The sequence below is a fragment of the Canis lupus genome, chromosome X (genome assembly GCF_003254725.2).
Source record: "Canis lupus dingo isolate Sandy chromosome X, ASM325472v2, whole genome shotgun sequence".
NCBI classification, from domain to species: Eukaryota; Metazoa; Chordata; class Mammalia; order Carnivora; family Canidae; genus Canis; species Canis lupus.
Genome location: NC_064281.1, coordinates 40066257 through 40083154, shown reverse-complemented (window position 1 = coordinate 40083154; position 16898 = coordinate 40066257). Strand labels below are relative to the sequence as shown.

Sequence of the window (16898 nt, the reverse complement as noted above, 5' to 3'; positions counted from 1 at the left end):
CCCTGTAAGTTCAAGTTCTAACCACCTCTTTGAGTTAATACTTAATAATACTCGTCACTGAATATTCCTGTGTATATGTACAATGCACATGTTAATAAATTGTTTTCTCTTGTTAATCTGCCTTCTGTGAGTCCAATTTGCAGAGCCCCAGTCAAAGAACCTAAGAGGGCAGAGGGAAAAAAGGTAAGTTTCTCCTCTTCTATGACAATAAATGCTGATTATAAAAATGCTGACCATACCAAAAGACAAAATGCTCTGGACAGTGAAGGAGATTATTGTATTCATGCCACTGCAAGAGGAAGATGGTCATTAATTAGAGACCTCAAAAAAGAGAGAGAGAACACTTGGGGTTTTATAGAGGCAAGTAAACAAGGGTGTCATGGGGCAGGTGGACAAGGAATCTTATGGGAATCATCAGAAGGCATGAGAAAAGGTGGAAGTGGGTCTTATCTCTGAATACCAAGGACAAGGTGGTCCTTTGCATTTGCTCTTTCCTGGAAAAGGAGGGGCAACTTCTTAACCATTGCTGTTTCCTGGAAGCCCAGGACTCAGATAAAATTTAACATAGTCAGCAACTCCCTGTGTTGAAGACAAATAACATGAGCCACTTAACAACTCAAAGGTGATCATAAACCCGAGTGTAGAAAGAAGGATCTAAGAAATCGTCTTTCTGGGACTCTTGTTGTCATTGGTCCTATAAAACCAGTTAAACCAAAAAACAAACAAACAAAACAAAACAAAACAAAACAAAACAAAAAACAGTTAAACCATCAGTTGAGATTTGCTGTCAAAGGTAAGTTGTTTTAGGATTCTGGAGATCAGGCATTTCAAAAGAGGGTTGTCTGAAGTGAAAAAGAAATGCTGATACAAAAATTACAACCCCCTCACAAAAAAAAAACAAAAAACAAAAAAAAACAAACCCAAACAACCCAAACTAGATCCCCCCAAATGGATGGGGGAAATCTTTAGCTCAGGAATCAAGAGAATTGTAGATGTTTGACATATTTCTTTCCTTGAATGTAATTATTAACTGTAAAGATGTCAGAGAAATTTGGGGGAACAAATGGATTGCAGTTGCTTTGAACTACTGTGCATGCACCCTCTTTAAAGGTCAGAATTCTGTGAGTGCCAGTCAGGCAGCACAGTCCACTGACCTTGAAGCTCTTAAGTCAGTTTGTTCATACTCTTAGTCATGTTGTCCAGTCTTGGTTACCACTCCTATCAGGGCGTGCATGACCTGAACATTTCACTGGACTTCTTTAGTGGTCCAGACAGTGGTTCTGGTCTGTTGCAATAGTGAGTGTCTCAAGGGTTATATCAAGTCTTTGCGATGCAACTTGAAAGGTTTCTTTAGGTCCCGGGGAAAAGGCCAGCTGCAAGGAAGCCCAAGGTCTCTGGGCAGTCAGGTTTTAGTTTGTGGTGACTCTGAGTCAGGCAGGAGGGAAAAAGATTGGATATGTTAGTTTGGAGTTTATAGTTATTGCCAGATACTGAAGAAAACTGGAAGCATTGACAATTTAGCAAGAATGGATAATTTGGGCAAAGTAACAGGATCCAGTCCAATTTGCTGGTAGGAACCAACACTGTTTTTTCCAGAGGGAGAAGAAGTCAACTAAATCTCTGTCAGACAAGATAGCATTTGTATATCTATCAATTACCTGCAATTTACAAAGAGATGGGAAATAGTTCATTGATGGGAACAGGATCACAGTCTGGCAGGCTAGAAGAGTGTGCTAGAAACAATGAAGAGATCTCAACTGAAATGAAACTTGTCTCTGCCATTGAGAACTATTCCCTTATCAATTCTTTTTTTAAATAAAGATTTTATTATTTATTCATGAGAGACACAGAGAGAGAGGCAGAGACATAAGCAGAAGGAGAAGCAGGCTCCCTGCGGGGAGCCTGATTCAGGACTCGATCCCAGGACCCTGGGATCACTACCTGAGCTGAAGGCAGATGCTCAACCACTGAGCCACCCTGGTGCCTCTTCCCTTACTAATTCTATGAAGATTTGTTATATGGTTGAGACCATAATGAATTTTCAGTTCAGTATTTTGATTTATCTTTTATGTGCTTTTCCCTCCTCAATGAAAAGGAATTCTTTAGAAGGGGAAAATGTTATATATGTATAGAATGACACATCACTCTGAAAACAGAATCTATTTTCAATGCCAAAAAAAATTAGCAAACAAGGTTTAAACATCAACAGGATATAAATTGGGAAATTTAGAGAGGAAGGAAATGATACCACAAAATGCCAAATATTTATGTACTGGACTCTCACAAGTGACTTTTCACATATTTATTTTTGCATCTCTCCAGCAGGAACTAGGCATGACCACTGAGAAGCTCTTTATTGAAGGACAGGAATGAGTGTGTTTTGATCCTAATTAGAAACAGAGTTGTGTCTGCCTCAGTGAGAGGAGAAGCTAAAGTAACACAGCAGTCATTGTTCCTGCTAATTTGATGTTATGATTCAATGTGGTGTTGGAAAACTGTTCCCATAGGGCCAAACCCAACTTTGGGGGAGAAAAAAAAATCCCACATTTTCTACCCTCTTAGGTTCAGTGCTTGGAGGCCTGCAAATTAATATGACGAAAGGCAGATTATCATTGATTGACATAGGTATTCAGTAGTTCACAGAAAAATGTGACTCAGAGAGAAATTAGAATTTGGAACTTCTATATCATCTCAGTGGGGTATGGGGAGAAGCAGAGGTCCTTAAGAGAAGAGATGGGAGATATGGTAGTGTTGTGGCAATGGCTATTTGGGTGTGGTGTCACCTCCTCCTGTCCAAGAGAAGAGAAGATTAGAGTTGCTCCTGGGAAGGGGATTTATGACAATGGAGCTCTTTGGGAGATTGGTTTTGTCATATCCTTTGATCCTCGGAACTTAAATGCCTTCAACTCAAAATAATTCTTATGCCAAAGTGGCATATTTTGGTGTGATACCACGATCCCTTTCATGGCCCGCTTTTATAAACAATGCTTTATTGGAATACATCCATGCCCATTTATTTATACATTGTCCATGGCTGCTTTTGCCATAAGAGTAACAGAGATCTTATGGTCCACAAAGCTGCAAGCATTTACTATCTGGCTCTTCTCAGAAGAAGTTACTGATCTTTGATTTAATTATATGTAGTATATAAGTAGATATACTCCACATTTTGTCCCTGAAGATAAAAAAATCTCATACAGATAAAAACATTGTGTAGAGAAATGTATTGTGTGGCCTGGCTACTGTCAATAAACTTCAGTTTAATACATAATTTTTTTTTTGAGCTTCTACTATGTGCCAGGCCCCATGCTCGGAATATACCCCTTACCTCTGCGCTCCAGGAGCTTTTCTAGCAGGGAGAACCAGAGACAGGAATGCTTGCAATCTGAGGTAGCTAGTGGAAATGTTAGAACAGAGAAGAGCTGAACAAGAGAAGAGAGACATGGGCAGGGAACAAGATTCTGTGAGGATCACCAGGGAGGGATGGTGAAGGAGGAGTGATTTAAATGATGCATGGAAAAAACTGATAGTACATGGACAGGTAAGGATGGGAGACCAGAACATTCCACACAGGGAGAATACCATTCATTCCCTCATTCATTTAACAGATCTTTATGGCGCACCAGATGAAATTTCTGTCTTCACAGAACTTACACGTCAGAGAGGGAGAAGTGTTTTGAAGCAAAAAATAAAAATGCTCTGACAGGGGGATCCCTGGGTGGCTCAGCGGTTTAGCACCTGCCTTCAGCCCAGGGCCTGATCCTGGAGACCCAGGATCGAGTCCCACGTCAGGCTCCCTGCATGGAGCCTGCTTCTCCCTCTGCCTGTGTCTCTGCCTCTCTCTCTCTCTCTCTCTCTCTGTGTGTGTCTCATTAATAAATAAATAAAAATCCTTTAAAAAATGCTCTGATAGGAAAAAAAAATGCTCTGATAGGAAAATGGCAGGTGTTTTAGGGAATGATTACCTTGTCTTATATGACCACAGAGAAGGATACAGGGGGGTGGGGTGTATCAGGAAACCATCTTGTCTGGAAAAATAAACAGGATCAGATCATGAAGGGCCTTTAACACCAAACTGAGAACTGTGTTTTGCGTTGCCTTTTGCTTTTCCATTTTGTTCCTGTTTCTGCCTTGGCATAAGGGCTTGAAGATGATCTGTGTGCTTTATGTTAATAGACTGATGTGCTTTGGAAGATAAGCTCTGGCTAAATCACAAGGAAGAACAGGGTGGTGGTGGGGTTGAGGGGTGCAGAGAAGGAAGCCACTTCAGAGGCCAGAGTGAAGAAGTATCTGCAACAGAAAGGAAGTGGGAAGAAAAACGATTGCAGAGCTAGAATGACAGTACTTAGCAATTGACAGATCATAGAGATCGTTCTGAGGATTTTTAAACCGGGGAGAGAAGTTATTGCTACTCAAAAGACTGGAAGCACGGGAAGGGAAAGTTGAGGTGTGGGTTATGATAGATTACTTCCTTCTGCCAAAGGACAGTCCGGAACTTCACGGTGCCAAGATGTGAGCCACATCTGGATAAGTCCACTAAACATATTATTTTAAAAACACGATTCAAACTAGCTATTTCCGGGTCTGGTTTTGAGACTTCTCAGCCTGGAAACATAATTTCAAGCACCGTCATATCTTTAATAGTTTTGAAACCTACATTTTCCCATTCTAATTTATTTTTTATTTTTTAAATTTGATTTTATTTAAATATAATTAACTAACACACAGTGTACGATTAGTTTCAGAAGTCGAGTTCAGGGATTCATCAATTGCATATCACACCCAGGGCTCATTCCATCACGGGGCCTCCTTAATGTCCATCACCCAGTGACCCCGTGTCCCCCACCCTCTTCCCTCCATTCTAATTTAAAACAAAAATATCAGCTATATAACACTCTTTAAAAATGGGACATATTAGCAAATAAAAATGTAGCACTGAATCCTTAAGACATGGAAATTAATATTAGATTGACAGTTTTGTTTTTCATACTGATAGTTTGGCTTTCTCTAGACTAGAGGAAACTCTGTGACTTTTATAATGACATTTTCTATGAGTTAACCCTGCCCTTGTCCTTTGAATGACTGAGAAAGAACAGGCCATGGAAGCCCTGGGAGTGAATAGTCAATCCCTGACGCTGGAAGACAGAGTTGCATAACATGAGGCATCCGAAAGACAAGAACTGCCCCGATCCCCAGACTTTGTCACTCTCTAGCTGCTAGCCTCTCTACACCTAGTTTGACAGGTTAGTTAGTTAGTTAGCCTCTCAATGCCTCTGTCTCCTCATTTTAGGATGGATATAAAGACACTGCCATGATAATTAAATGATCAAAATGCAGGTAGAAAGCAGCTGGTATGTGGCCTGGCCTGTGGTCAATGTCAGCTATGATTATATTTCTATGGGAGGCAGTCATCCCTTGGTTCATGAGCAGGGCTGATGATGCAGGCTGGTAGTCTGTGCACCTCTGCTCAGTCCACCCAAAGGATTCCCTTTTTTTTTTTCTCACCGCATCAATGTATTGAAGCAGGATCTTGGTATGAACGCAGGAAATTCCTTTTATAGATGTTACTTTTTGTATTCTCATTTTCTCTTTTAAGGATACTACATTTAGCTCTTCTGTCTCTTTTGGGCAAATTGCTTAGGTATGGGAAAGACTTTGTTTTTCTTGAAAAGTTTGAGTTTTTACTTCCTACATTCTTCCTTAAGCTCAAGGTGAATTTGAGGCTGGATGGGATCTCTAATAGGCTGATGCTTTATAAAAGTCTGTGGTAAATTTATATGTCTTCCCTATGGAGATTTTAACAATTTGAATACGATCATCTCTTTCCACTCTTACTTTCTACCTTGGAAGTTTGGAGTTAGCCTTCTAAGAGTATTTATATCACCAGGTGATACAAAAGTCACGCTTTCCACATTCCATAAGAACATTGCTATGTTATTCAGAATTCTCCAGAGAAACTGAACCAATACAACAGATCGATAGATAAATAGATACATAGATACATAGATATAAGAGATTTATTATAGGAATTGGCTCATATGGTTTTGGAAGCTGAGAAATCCCATGATCTGCATCTGCCTCCTGAGAACCCGAAAAGCTGGTGGTATAATTCTGTCTGAATCCAAAGGTCTAAGAACAAGAAGCACCCATGCCCAAGGGCAGGAGAAGATAGATGTCTTAGCTTAAGCAGAGAGTGAATTTGCCCTTCCTCCCCTCTTTTGTTCTGTTTAGGCCCTCAGTGGATGGATGATGCCCTTGCATTGGTGATGCTAATTTTCTCTATTCAGTCTACTGACCCAAATGTTAATCTCTTCCAGAAACACTCACAGACAGACACACCCAGAAATCATGCTTTGCAAACTAATCCCCTAGCCCAGTCAAGTTGACTCATAAATTCAGCCATCACAACTGATCTTCCTTCTGAAGGACTTCCTGCTTTCAATTGTGTTTTTTGTTGGGGGTGGGAGATTCTTTAAACTAAGTAGCAGAGTCAGTATAGAAAATAAGGCCTTTGCTTGTTCCTTCATCAGCATGACCAGCACAAGGAAAGTGATGGTTAAATACATAAGAAAAGGTACCTGTTTTGTTAGGTTGGTTTTTTTTTTAAAGATTTATTTATTAGAGAGAGAGAGAAAGAGAGAGAGAGAGAGATTGCAAGCAGGGACAAGGCAGAGGGAGAAGCAGACTCTCCCTTGAGCAGGGAGCTGAACACAGAACTTGATCCTAGGCCCTGGGATCACCACCCCAACTGAAGGCAGACACTCAACCAACTGAGCCACCCAGGTGCTCTGTTAGGTTGTTTTTAAATGCACTGCCTTCTAGTTTCTTGGCTGCTTTTGGCCTGCTTTCCATGGAATTTGGGAATCTGCAAGCAAATATGCTGGGGCTATTTGCTATGGGAGGGTACTTGTACTTTTGGCCTTGTGATATAGCAGTGTGGGAAGGCAGATAAAAGTCTTGGGTCCTGAAACTCCTTTCGTTGGAAACTGGATAACTCTGGTCCATGCTAAAAAAAAAAATCAGAAAAAAAGAGGATGCTGAGTGCTGGAATTATGCCTTCAATTAAAATATATCATCTTTCCACAATTGGAGAACTAATTGACATGGACAGTCATATAGGTGTCAGTTGACTGTCAAAGTAGTTACCCGTGTGTTTTCATCATCTTGTTTTCAGAGAACTGGCAAATTCTATCATTCTGGGGAGTTTTGGGCCTTTTTGAGTAAAAGATGAAAAAAGCTGTGTCTAGAGTGATATCTAGAAGGGTTTTCATGTCTCATGCCTACTTTATTTTTTTTAAAGATTTTATTTATTTATTCATGATAGTCACACAGAGAGAGAGAGAGGCAGAGACACAGGCAGAGGGAGAAGCAGGCTCCATGCACCGCAGTCTCCAGGATTGCTCCCCAGGCCAAAGGCAGGCGCCAAACTGCTGCACCACCCAGGGATCCCTCATTCCTACTTTAAATTTAAAGCACAGTATGTTTGAGGATGGTTATCTGTGAGGCATAAGTTCTAAACTTTGCTCCCTGCCCATCTCTTATTTCTGTACTATTTTGAGCATGTTCTTCACTAGGAGTTCTTGGTACAATTAGGGACAGAAAGTGATTCTGTTCATCTCACTTATATTAATTAAAGCATGTTCAGCTTTTATACAATTCTCATAACTGAGTTTTTAAAAAAGATTTTATTTATTTATTTTTAGAGAGAGAGCAAATGAGAGCAGGGGGAAGGCAGAGGGAGAGGGAGAGAGAGAGAAGCTCAAGCAGACTCCATGTTCAATGCAGAACCCGATATGGGGCTTGATCTCAGGACTCTGAGATCATGACCTGAGTGGAAATCAAGAGTCAGACACTTGGGATCCCTGGGTGGCGAAGCGATTTGGCGCCTGCCTTTGGCCCAGGGCGCGATCCTGGAGACCCGGGATCGAATCCCACGTCGGGCTCCCGGTGCATGGAGCCTGCTTCTCCCTCTGCCTGTGTCTCTGCCTCTCTCTCTCTGTGTGTGTGACTATCATAAATAATAAATAAAAATTTAAAAAAAAGAGTCAGACACTTAACCAACTGAGCCACCCAGACACCCCTCATAACTGAATTTTAAGACCAACATTAGCTGGTCTATTATAGCAATTGTATGTATTAATTTTCTCTGCCAATTTGATTTCATTTGCATTTTTTCTCTCTTATGAGTATTCTTTGAGGATAACATCACTACTAAAAGTTCTTTTGTTCTCCAGGCACCTTTGTATGAATTAACTAAACCTATGTTTAACTCAACAAAACACATCTGCCCATTTGTTTAATTGTATGAAAATAGCTTTTCTTAGTGAGAAAGAATTCTTTTCTCATCTCTTTGATTTAACATCAAACTTTCTTGTTAATTTCTTTGTTATTATGTAAGGGTCTAATTAATGACTCACAAAAGGTTATTCATGGGAATGAAAAAAAAACTGACCTTGTCAAAGATGCCTTAATTGGAGGAAAATGTGATATCTTTCCCACATGCAGTCATGGTTTGGACATATTGGTTTATGTTCCCTGAGACCCAGTTTTCTTCTTTTGTTTTTAAATTTGAGTTCTATGGTCTGTGAATTGCCATCTCAATGCATGCATACTTGACACGTATGCATACACACTCACACAAGTGAGTGGACACCCCACCAGTCCCAGACACAGTCCACCGCGAACCCCAGTCCACACCTCGGATGGGCCTGCAGACTGGTGGAACAACATGGGAGCAGATGGAGGGGACCCAGACCCCACAACTCCCGGAAGCGTCTGAGCTTCTAGCAGCAGATCAGGCGATGGCAACGATGACAACGGGCAAGAGCAGCCTGAGAGCAACTCCTCCTGAACCCACCAAAGGCACCACGCTCTCCAAGAGACAGTCTCCAGGCAGAGACATCAGGCGGGACCCCCCACTCAGGCCAACTGGTTCCAGCGAAGACGACCCCTTCTCCTACGACGAGGACACTCTCCGGAAGCGGGGGCTACTGGTCACAGCTGTGCTGTTCATCACAGGCATTGTCATCCTCACGAGTGGCAAATGTAGGTGGTTACCCCAGTTATGTCGGAATTATAACAGGTGGAGGCCGTAGGAAGTAGGGGCCGGAAACACCATCGATGGGCACCCCAGGACTGAGTCCTCACCAGCTCACCGTGCCCAGCCTCCTCCCTCCCCTCTCCTACAGAATAGTCAGTAAAGCCCAGCCTGGGAGGGAAGACCCGGATGGAGTGGGGGGGGGGGTGGGGGGGGGCTGACGGCCCGAGACCCCTCTGCTCCTCACCCTGCCCACCCTGAGGGCTGCCTGGCTCCCTGGGCACTGTCCCCCAATTACCCATTCTGTTCAGACGAAAAGTAAAGCACTGTGGTCCTTGAGAAAAAAAAAAAAACAGATTACTTGGTTAATGAAATTAAGTAGCTGGACTAGTAGGTTTTTCAAAGTTGAATCAGGGTGTCTGACACTTGGGGGAAAAAAGGCTGGTATGTGATCAGTTTGATGCTCAGAGCCAGGCATGAGGGAACTCGGTCCTTAATAGTGAGCCCAACTCTTCCTGCCATGTCATAGATGTCAGTAGGAGAAAGCTTTCACTCAAGGGCGCTGTGATTATGCCTCAAGCAACTGTGGAACAGTGGTACTGGGAACCAGAAATAAATATGCTCTTCTTGTAGTCATTTATTGCTTTCACAGAAACAGTATATCCAATGGTTAATTGAGTACATAAGTCCTTATTTGTAGAAGACATCATGAAGCAGTCTCTCAAAAGAAGCATTTTCAAAAATTGAAAAGTTCGACACTTGTGATAAAAGGGAACTATGCTAAAATCAACTGCACATATTTTTGTAGATATTTGACTTAAATATTGACATTTTGGAGCACTAAATATAAATGGAGAACAACAATTGGCAATGTTGCTGATTGAAGTTATGTTTATATATTTCTTTTTTCTTTTCTGTTTTTTTAGAGAGAGAGAGCAAGCTGGGAGGGAAGGGCAGAGGAAAAGGAAGAGAGAATTTTAAGCAAGCTCCACACCCAGCACAAAGCCCAACGTGGGGGTCTATCCCATGACCCTAAGATCATGACCTGAGCCAAAATCAAGAGTTGGACACTTAAGTGACTGAGCCATCCAGGTTCCCCACAGATCATATTTATATTTCTATTATTAAATTTCAACTATATTTTTATTTTTATTTTTACTTTATTTTATTTTATTTTTTTAAAGATTTTATTTATTTATTCATAGACAGAGAGAGAGAGAGAGGCAAAGACACAGGCAGAGGGAGAAGCAGTCTCCATGCAGGGAGCCCGATGTGGGACTGGATCCCGGGTCTCCAGGATCACACCCCAGGCTGCAGGCGGCGCCAAACCGCTGCGCCACTGGGGCTGCTCTCAACTATATTTTTAAAGATGAAGTCTCTTTAGTTTATCTTACTAATACTGTTAATGATAACAAGCTAATATTTCATATTTGGGAGAAATTCATGCTCTTATACTTCTGTAACACAAAGCAATCTTCTGTTTTTGTATCAAATGAATGGCAGATTATTATGTGGCAAAAATATTATTACCTTTCACAGTTCATTCAACCAATCAATAATACTTTCTGAGCACCTACTATGACAAGGCTCAGGCCCAGGAGCATTAAAGAATACAGTCCAGAGTTTTTCCTGTTTCCTGCTCCTTGAATGTATCATGTTTTCTATCTTGATTCTTCATTTACTTCTGTCCACCAAAATGCTCTCTTCTCATTCTCTAAATCCTACTCATTTCCATCAGACCTAGGTCAAGTGTCTTCTTGGAAAATCCTTTTCAAACTACTTCAGGGCTCAGTGATTTCTCCATTGTCTAAATTCTCATGCAGTTTGTTAATCGTGGGCAATGTTTCTTCTACCTTGGTATATTTTTGTTCTGATTCATTTGTCTTAATAGAAAGGAAAACCCTTGGGCAAGGTGAGCATTAGTTGAGGGAAAGAGACAATGTTTTATATTTGTGTTCCTCACAGTGACTTGCTTGAAGTGCATTGTCCCTGAGAAGTGATTTGGGAATTCAGAGAAGACAGTGATGCCTGGAATAAGGTCAAGGAAGGGTTCAAAGAGGTGAGATTTGATCTGTACTTAGAAGGGTAGGTAAGATTTAGGTAAGGGGAGAAGGTGGCGGTCATATTTCAAAGGAGAGTTGAGTGAAGGACAATTATGAGTGAAATTGAGGACTTAGCATCAAACAGAAATGTATACTCTCCAAACTGTTAAAGCCTGCCAAGGAGATGGATGAGTTATGGAGCATACTGGTGTTTTAGCTTCCTGAAGCACACAGCAGAGTATTTAAGCCCAGAAAGTGGGGGAGAACAAGTGATGCCAAATGCAGTGATTTCTCATTGGCTGTTTTTCTTATAAGACTTTACTGGTATATACTTTTTCTCTACCTCTCTTTTTCCAACATGATTTAAAGAATTTTTTAATGTGGGCTATTAGGTAAGAGATTCAGAGGTTTCCTCTTTCATCATGGGAAAAACTAGGAATGAACCTCTTATAAAGATTAAAAAGTCCTTTGACTGAAATATCCTAGAAGAGAGGTCAGGCTTTAGTTAGGGGCACACAAACATAGAAACAATCATTGACCAGTAAACAAGCTTTCTCATTCATTCCTACTGGGAAAATTAAAGTTCTCATATCAAAGAAGAGTGTGAAGTTTTACTTTCCTCTTGACTTGAACACTATGATGAAGAATGCCTATGGGCTGTTTGGAATAGGGAAGTTGACAATTAAGTAACAAGATTAGGAGAAGCTCTGGGATTTGAGAAACTGAAGAATTAATGAATCAGTAATTTTCCACTAACTAAATTAAGGAAATTGCTACATATATTTGGCAACACGAGTGGAGCTGTGAATTCCTTCATCCTGGAAAAGTTCTGAAAGTAAATAATTATGGGCTTCATCCATGTAGCATAAAATTGTATTCAGTTGGACACTACCCAGTGAAAATTTTATGATACTTGAGAGTGAGAGGTTAAATATTTAAGAGGATAAAAAGACATTGAATATTTTCAATGCTTGTCATTAGGGATGTGCAAATTACAAACATGTATTATCTCATCCTTGAAGCAGAGCCCCTAAAGATTTTTCCAACTCAACATTTTTTAATACAGTTCAATTACATGGAAGTAATATGTTCTGTCCTTCATGTGTTTATTTATTCCTTCATCCCACAAATATTTATTGAGCACTTAACTATGTGCCAGGCACTGTTCTAGCAGCTGGGGATATAGTGGTGAATAAGAAAAAGAATGTATTCTTACGAAGATTGCTTCTAATAAAGATAACCACCAACTAGAAGAGAAAACCAATCAATATATAACATAAAGTTAGTGTTTTATGTTATTGTCTTATAAAAAAGAATAGGGCAGCCCGGGTGGCTCAGCGGTTTAGCACTACCTTTGGCCCAGGGCTTGATCCTAGAGGCCCGGGATGGAGTCCTATGTCGGGCTCCCTGCATGGAGCCTGCTTCTCCCTCTGCCTGTGTCTCTGCCTCTCTCTCTCTCTCTGTGTCTCAAATAAATAAATAAATAAATAAATAAATAAATAAATAAAATCTTTAAAAATAAATCAAACAAAGGTGCCTGGGTGGCTCAGTCAGTCAAGTGTCCAACTCTTGGTTTTGGCTCAGGTTATGATCTCAGGGTCATGAGATCAAGTCCCACATTGGGCTTGGAGCTGAGAGCAGAGTCTGCTTGAGATTTTCTCTCTCCCTCTGCCCCTCCCTCCACTCTCTCTCTATGTCTCTCAAATAAATAAATATATCTTTAAAAAAAGAATAGAACAAATTGAGGGGGTAGAATATTATAAAACAAGAGGACAAGGATAATTTTTCATAGAGTAGTGAGGGGGAAACTCTTTGAGGAGGTTATATGTGAGATGAAAAGACAGAATTATAGAAGTTCTATTGAATATTTCATAATTATGTTGGAGAAAGCCATATAATTTATAGTATTGAGTCTTAACATCTCATAATTTAGTATATCTGTCCAATCAGATTATCTTTGATGAAGTTTCATACTTTGTTTACTATAGGTCTTATCCATTTCTTGTTAAAATTTTCTTAGGTTTGGTTGTGGCTCAGGTTGTGATATCAAGGTCCTGGGACTGAGTCCAGCGTCGGTTCCCTGCTCAGCAGGGAGTCTGCTTCTCCCTCTCCCTCTGCTCCTATCCCTGTGCATGCTCTGTCTCTCTTGTTTGCTCTCTTTCTCAAATAAATAAACAAAATCTTTTAAAAATTATTCTTAGGTTTAAAATAGGTTTGTTTCAGGGCAGCCCCGGTGGCTCAGCAGTTTAACGCCACCTTTGGCCTAGGGCCTGATCCCGGAATCCTGGGATCGAGTCCCGCATCAGGCTCCCTGCATGGAACCTGCTTCTCCCTCTGCCTGTGTCTCTGCCTCTCTCTCTCTCTCTATGTCTCTCATGAATAAATAAACAAAATATTTTTTAAAATTAATAAAATAGGTTTCCATTTTAAGTGGAATATTTTGTCATTACAGTTTTTATCTGATTATAGTTAGCATAGGAAAGCCATTAATTTTTTGATATTTATCTCATATCTTGTATATCTTGTATAAGACAGTTACTCAACTTGTTAGGTCTGCCTTGGGGGGAAACAATAATATCACTTTTTTGTGTTGACTATATTATCTAGAACAAAATGGAATAATAAGTTATGATCACCTTTTTTAAAAAAGATTTTATTTATTTATTCATGAGAGACACAGAGAGAGAGGCAGAGACACAGGCAGAGGGAGAAGCAGACTCCATGCAGGGACCCAATGTGGGACTTGATCCCGGGACTCCAGGATCATGCTCTAGGCTGAAGCTGGTGCTAAACCACTGAGCCACCTGGGCTGCCCTATTATGATCATTTTTTAAACAAATTCTGACATTAAAAATCTATAACATTCATTTCGCCAATATGTGGGATGCTCACTGATGCTTTCTTGTAAAAATCCTTTTTTTCAAGTTCAGGAAGTTTCTTTTTATTATTTGTTTGCTAAGAGGTGTTTAGCAGGAATGAGTATTGAATCTTACCATATGCTTTTTGGTGACTTTTTATGCTAGTATATGACTTTTTTCTCATTTAATCTATTTATGTGAAGTATTAGATTAACTTTTCTTAATGCTGAATACCCTTATTTTTATGGGACAAACCCTTTTGGATCAAAATGCATTAATTTTGGAATGTGATTGGTAATGTTATCTCCATTGTTATCGATATGTTTTTCAAGATTGATTGATTTATTTATTTATTTATTTATTTATTTATTTATTTATTTATTTATGACAGACAGAGAGAGAGAGACAGGAAGAGGGAAAAGCAGACTCCATGCTGGGAGCCTGACACAGGACTTGATCCCAGGACTCCAGGATTGCGCCTTGGGTCAAAGGCAGGCGCCAAACCGCCGAGCCACCCAGGGATCCCCCCTTTTTTTTAAAGATTTATTTATTTATTTATTTATTTATTTATTTATTTATTTATTTCAGACAGAGAGAGAGAGAGAGAGAGGCAGAGACACAGGAGGAGGGAGATATTATTATCTATATTTGTTAGTGAAATTGGTATATAAATTTTGCATGCACGCATGTGTGTGTGTGTTGTGTGCTCACTTTGATTTTGATGTCAGTCTCATTTGTGCTATCCATATAGAATGAGCTGTGCAACTTTCTGGATTTAGATTGGAACCTTAAAGTGACTGTCCTTGAAGTTTTGATAGAACTTTCTCTTAAGTGTCCTTTGTGTGGTGTCTTTATTTGGATAGGGTAGCCCTTCGAATAACTTGAAATTTTCCTATGGTCACTAGATAATTTTGGTGGTGTGCTACATCTTCAGTCAATATTTGTGATTTGAATAGGAAAGGATATTTGGGAACATACATAACAGAAAAAAGATTAGTAGCCAGAATATATAAAGAATGTTTCCAGTGGTTGTTTTCTTTAATCTGATTTTATTAGTTTGTTACAACCCTTTTATCTTTATTTAAATATTGATGAGAGGCTGGAATTAATTATACCAAATTCACAATTATGATTTTTCTCTGTGGGGAGGAAAGAAAAGGGGGAATGGAGATATGCATCTTACCAGTTTTGACATGATCATTTCTTTGGTCTTTATTCATAAATATTTCATAACTCAGTTTTTATTTCTCTTTTTTTTTTAAAGATTTTATTTATTCATTCATGAGACACACACACACACACAGAGGCGGAGACATAGGCAGAAAGAGAAGTAGGCTCCATGCAGGGAGCCCGATGTGGGACTCCATTCTGGGACTCCAGGATCACACCTTGAGCTGAAGGCAGACACTCAACCATTGAGCCACCCAGGTGTTCTTTTCTTTCTTTCTTTCTTTCTTTCTTTCTTTCTTTCTTTCTTTCTTTCTTTCTTTCTTCCTTATTTCTGTTTTAACTTGAGTCATTTAGTAGTTTTTAAAAAGTTATTTATAATTTCTTAGTGCATAGCTCTTTATTAGCTGTTCTTTTGTTGTTAATATCTAATTGTATTTCATATATGAAAGAATAGGTCTATATGATATTGATCTTTTGAATTTATTGAAATATTCTGCGCTGTAATGCATGGTCTGTTTTAGTTATTGCCCCCATTAGTTGAAAAAAGTAAGCGGTCTATTTGTTGGATTCTGTGTTCTACATAAGTTTGTTAAGCCAAACCTATTAATCGGGTTCAGATCCTCCATACTGAAGTGTATTTTAAGGCAGTCAATCTGTCAAAATATGAGTGAGCATGTAAATTACCCACAAGGATTCACTCATTAGTTCAACAAATATTTATCAAGGATCTGCCACATGCTGGGCCCTGTTTTAGGTACTGAGGGTATAGCAGTGAATTAAACCAAGATTGTACTTTCAAGGGACTTACCTTCTGGTTGGAGGAAAGACAATAAATAAACAGGGTGCACGTGGGTGCCTCAGCCGATTGTGTGTCGGATTCTTGATTTCCTCTTGGGTCATGATCTCAGCATTGTGGGATTGAGTCTCTCAGAGAGAGATTCTCTCTCTTTCTCTCCCTCTCCCCCTGCCACTCCCTCCCCCGTGCTCTCTCTCTTTCCAAAATAGATAAATAAATCTTGAAATAAATGGACAGACAAAAATATCCATAGTATTTCAGGTGATAAGAAATGGGAAGAAGAAAAATAGAGCAGATACAGAGACAGAGAATGACAAGGATGGTGGAAGTGGGGGATGGATGCTTTTTTAGAGTAAGAGAGCAGGTCTCTCTGATGAGGTAACATTTGAGCAGAATGGACAAAGGGATAGGGAATCCAGTGCCAATAGCTGGGATTCAGGGATCCAGAGGGAGCCCAGGAACCAATTATGTCAAACACCAATAAGAAAATCCGAGTAAGTGCTTTTACCTCATCTGTTTGTGCAGAGCCCTGAACTTGCTCTCAGGGACCTTGCACATGAGCAGAGATTTGAATGTGGGCAAGGCATGTGGTTATCTGGAGGAGGATGTCCTAAGCCAAGGAAAGTCTGTGCAAGGGCTGAAGTGAGAATGTGTTTGTGAGATAGCAGGGGAAGTCAAAGGAGCGGTAGGCACCATGGTCAGGTAGAAGTAGTCCAAGGACTTGAATGTCAAAGTCAAGTCATAGTAAAGCTTTGGATTTGTGCTTTTGTCAATTGTTTTTCTGCATCAGTTTTTACTTTACATAGTTCAGTTCTTTAAAATATTTTTTTGATTTGTACATACAAACTCAAGACTGATATAGTTTCTTTTTTTTTTTTTTTGGAGATGGATGGAAGGAGAGAGGGAGAGAGAGAGAAAGAGAGAATCTTAAACCGACTCCACTCCCCAGACGTGGGGTTCCATCTCACGACCCTGAGATCATGATGGGAGCCGAA

At 40.0% G+C, this 16898-nt stretch overlaps 1 protein-coding gene across 1 annotated transcript; it reads left to right on the top strand.

Annotated features, from left to right (window-relative positions):
* Positions 1-8632: 8632 nt before the first annotated feature.
* LOC112673281 (FXYD domain-containing ion transport regulator 5-like) lies at positions 8633-9226 on the top strand. Its single transcript, XM_049107710.1, has one exon. It carries the CDS (start codon positions 8703-8705, stop codon positions 9093-9095), a length of 393 nt encoding a protein of 130 aa, XP_048963667.1. The 5' UTR covers positions 8633-8702; the 3' UTR covers positions 9096-9226.
* The last annotated feature ends 7672 nt before the right edge of the window (positions 9227-16898 follow it).

Excerpts from the sequence above, each read along its gene's own strand:
- LOC112673281 (XM_049107710.1), top strand. The coding sequence starts at position 8,703 with ATGGGCCTGCAGACTGGTGGAACAACATGGGAGCAGATGGAGGGGACC.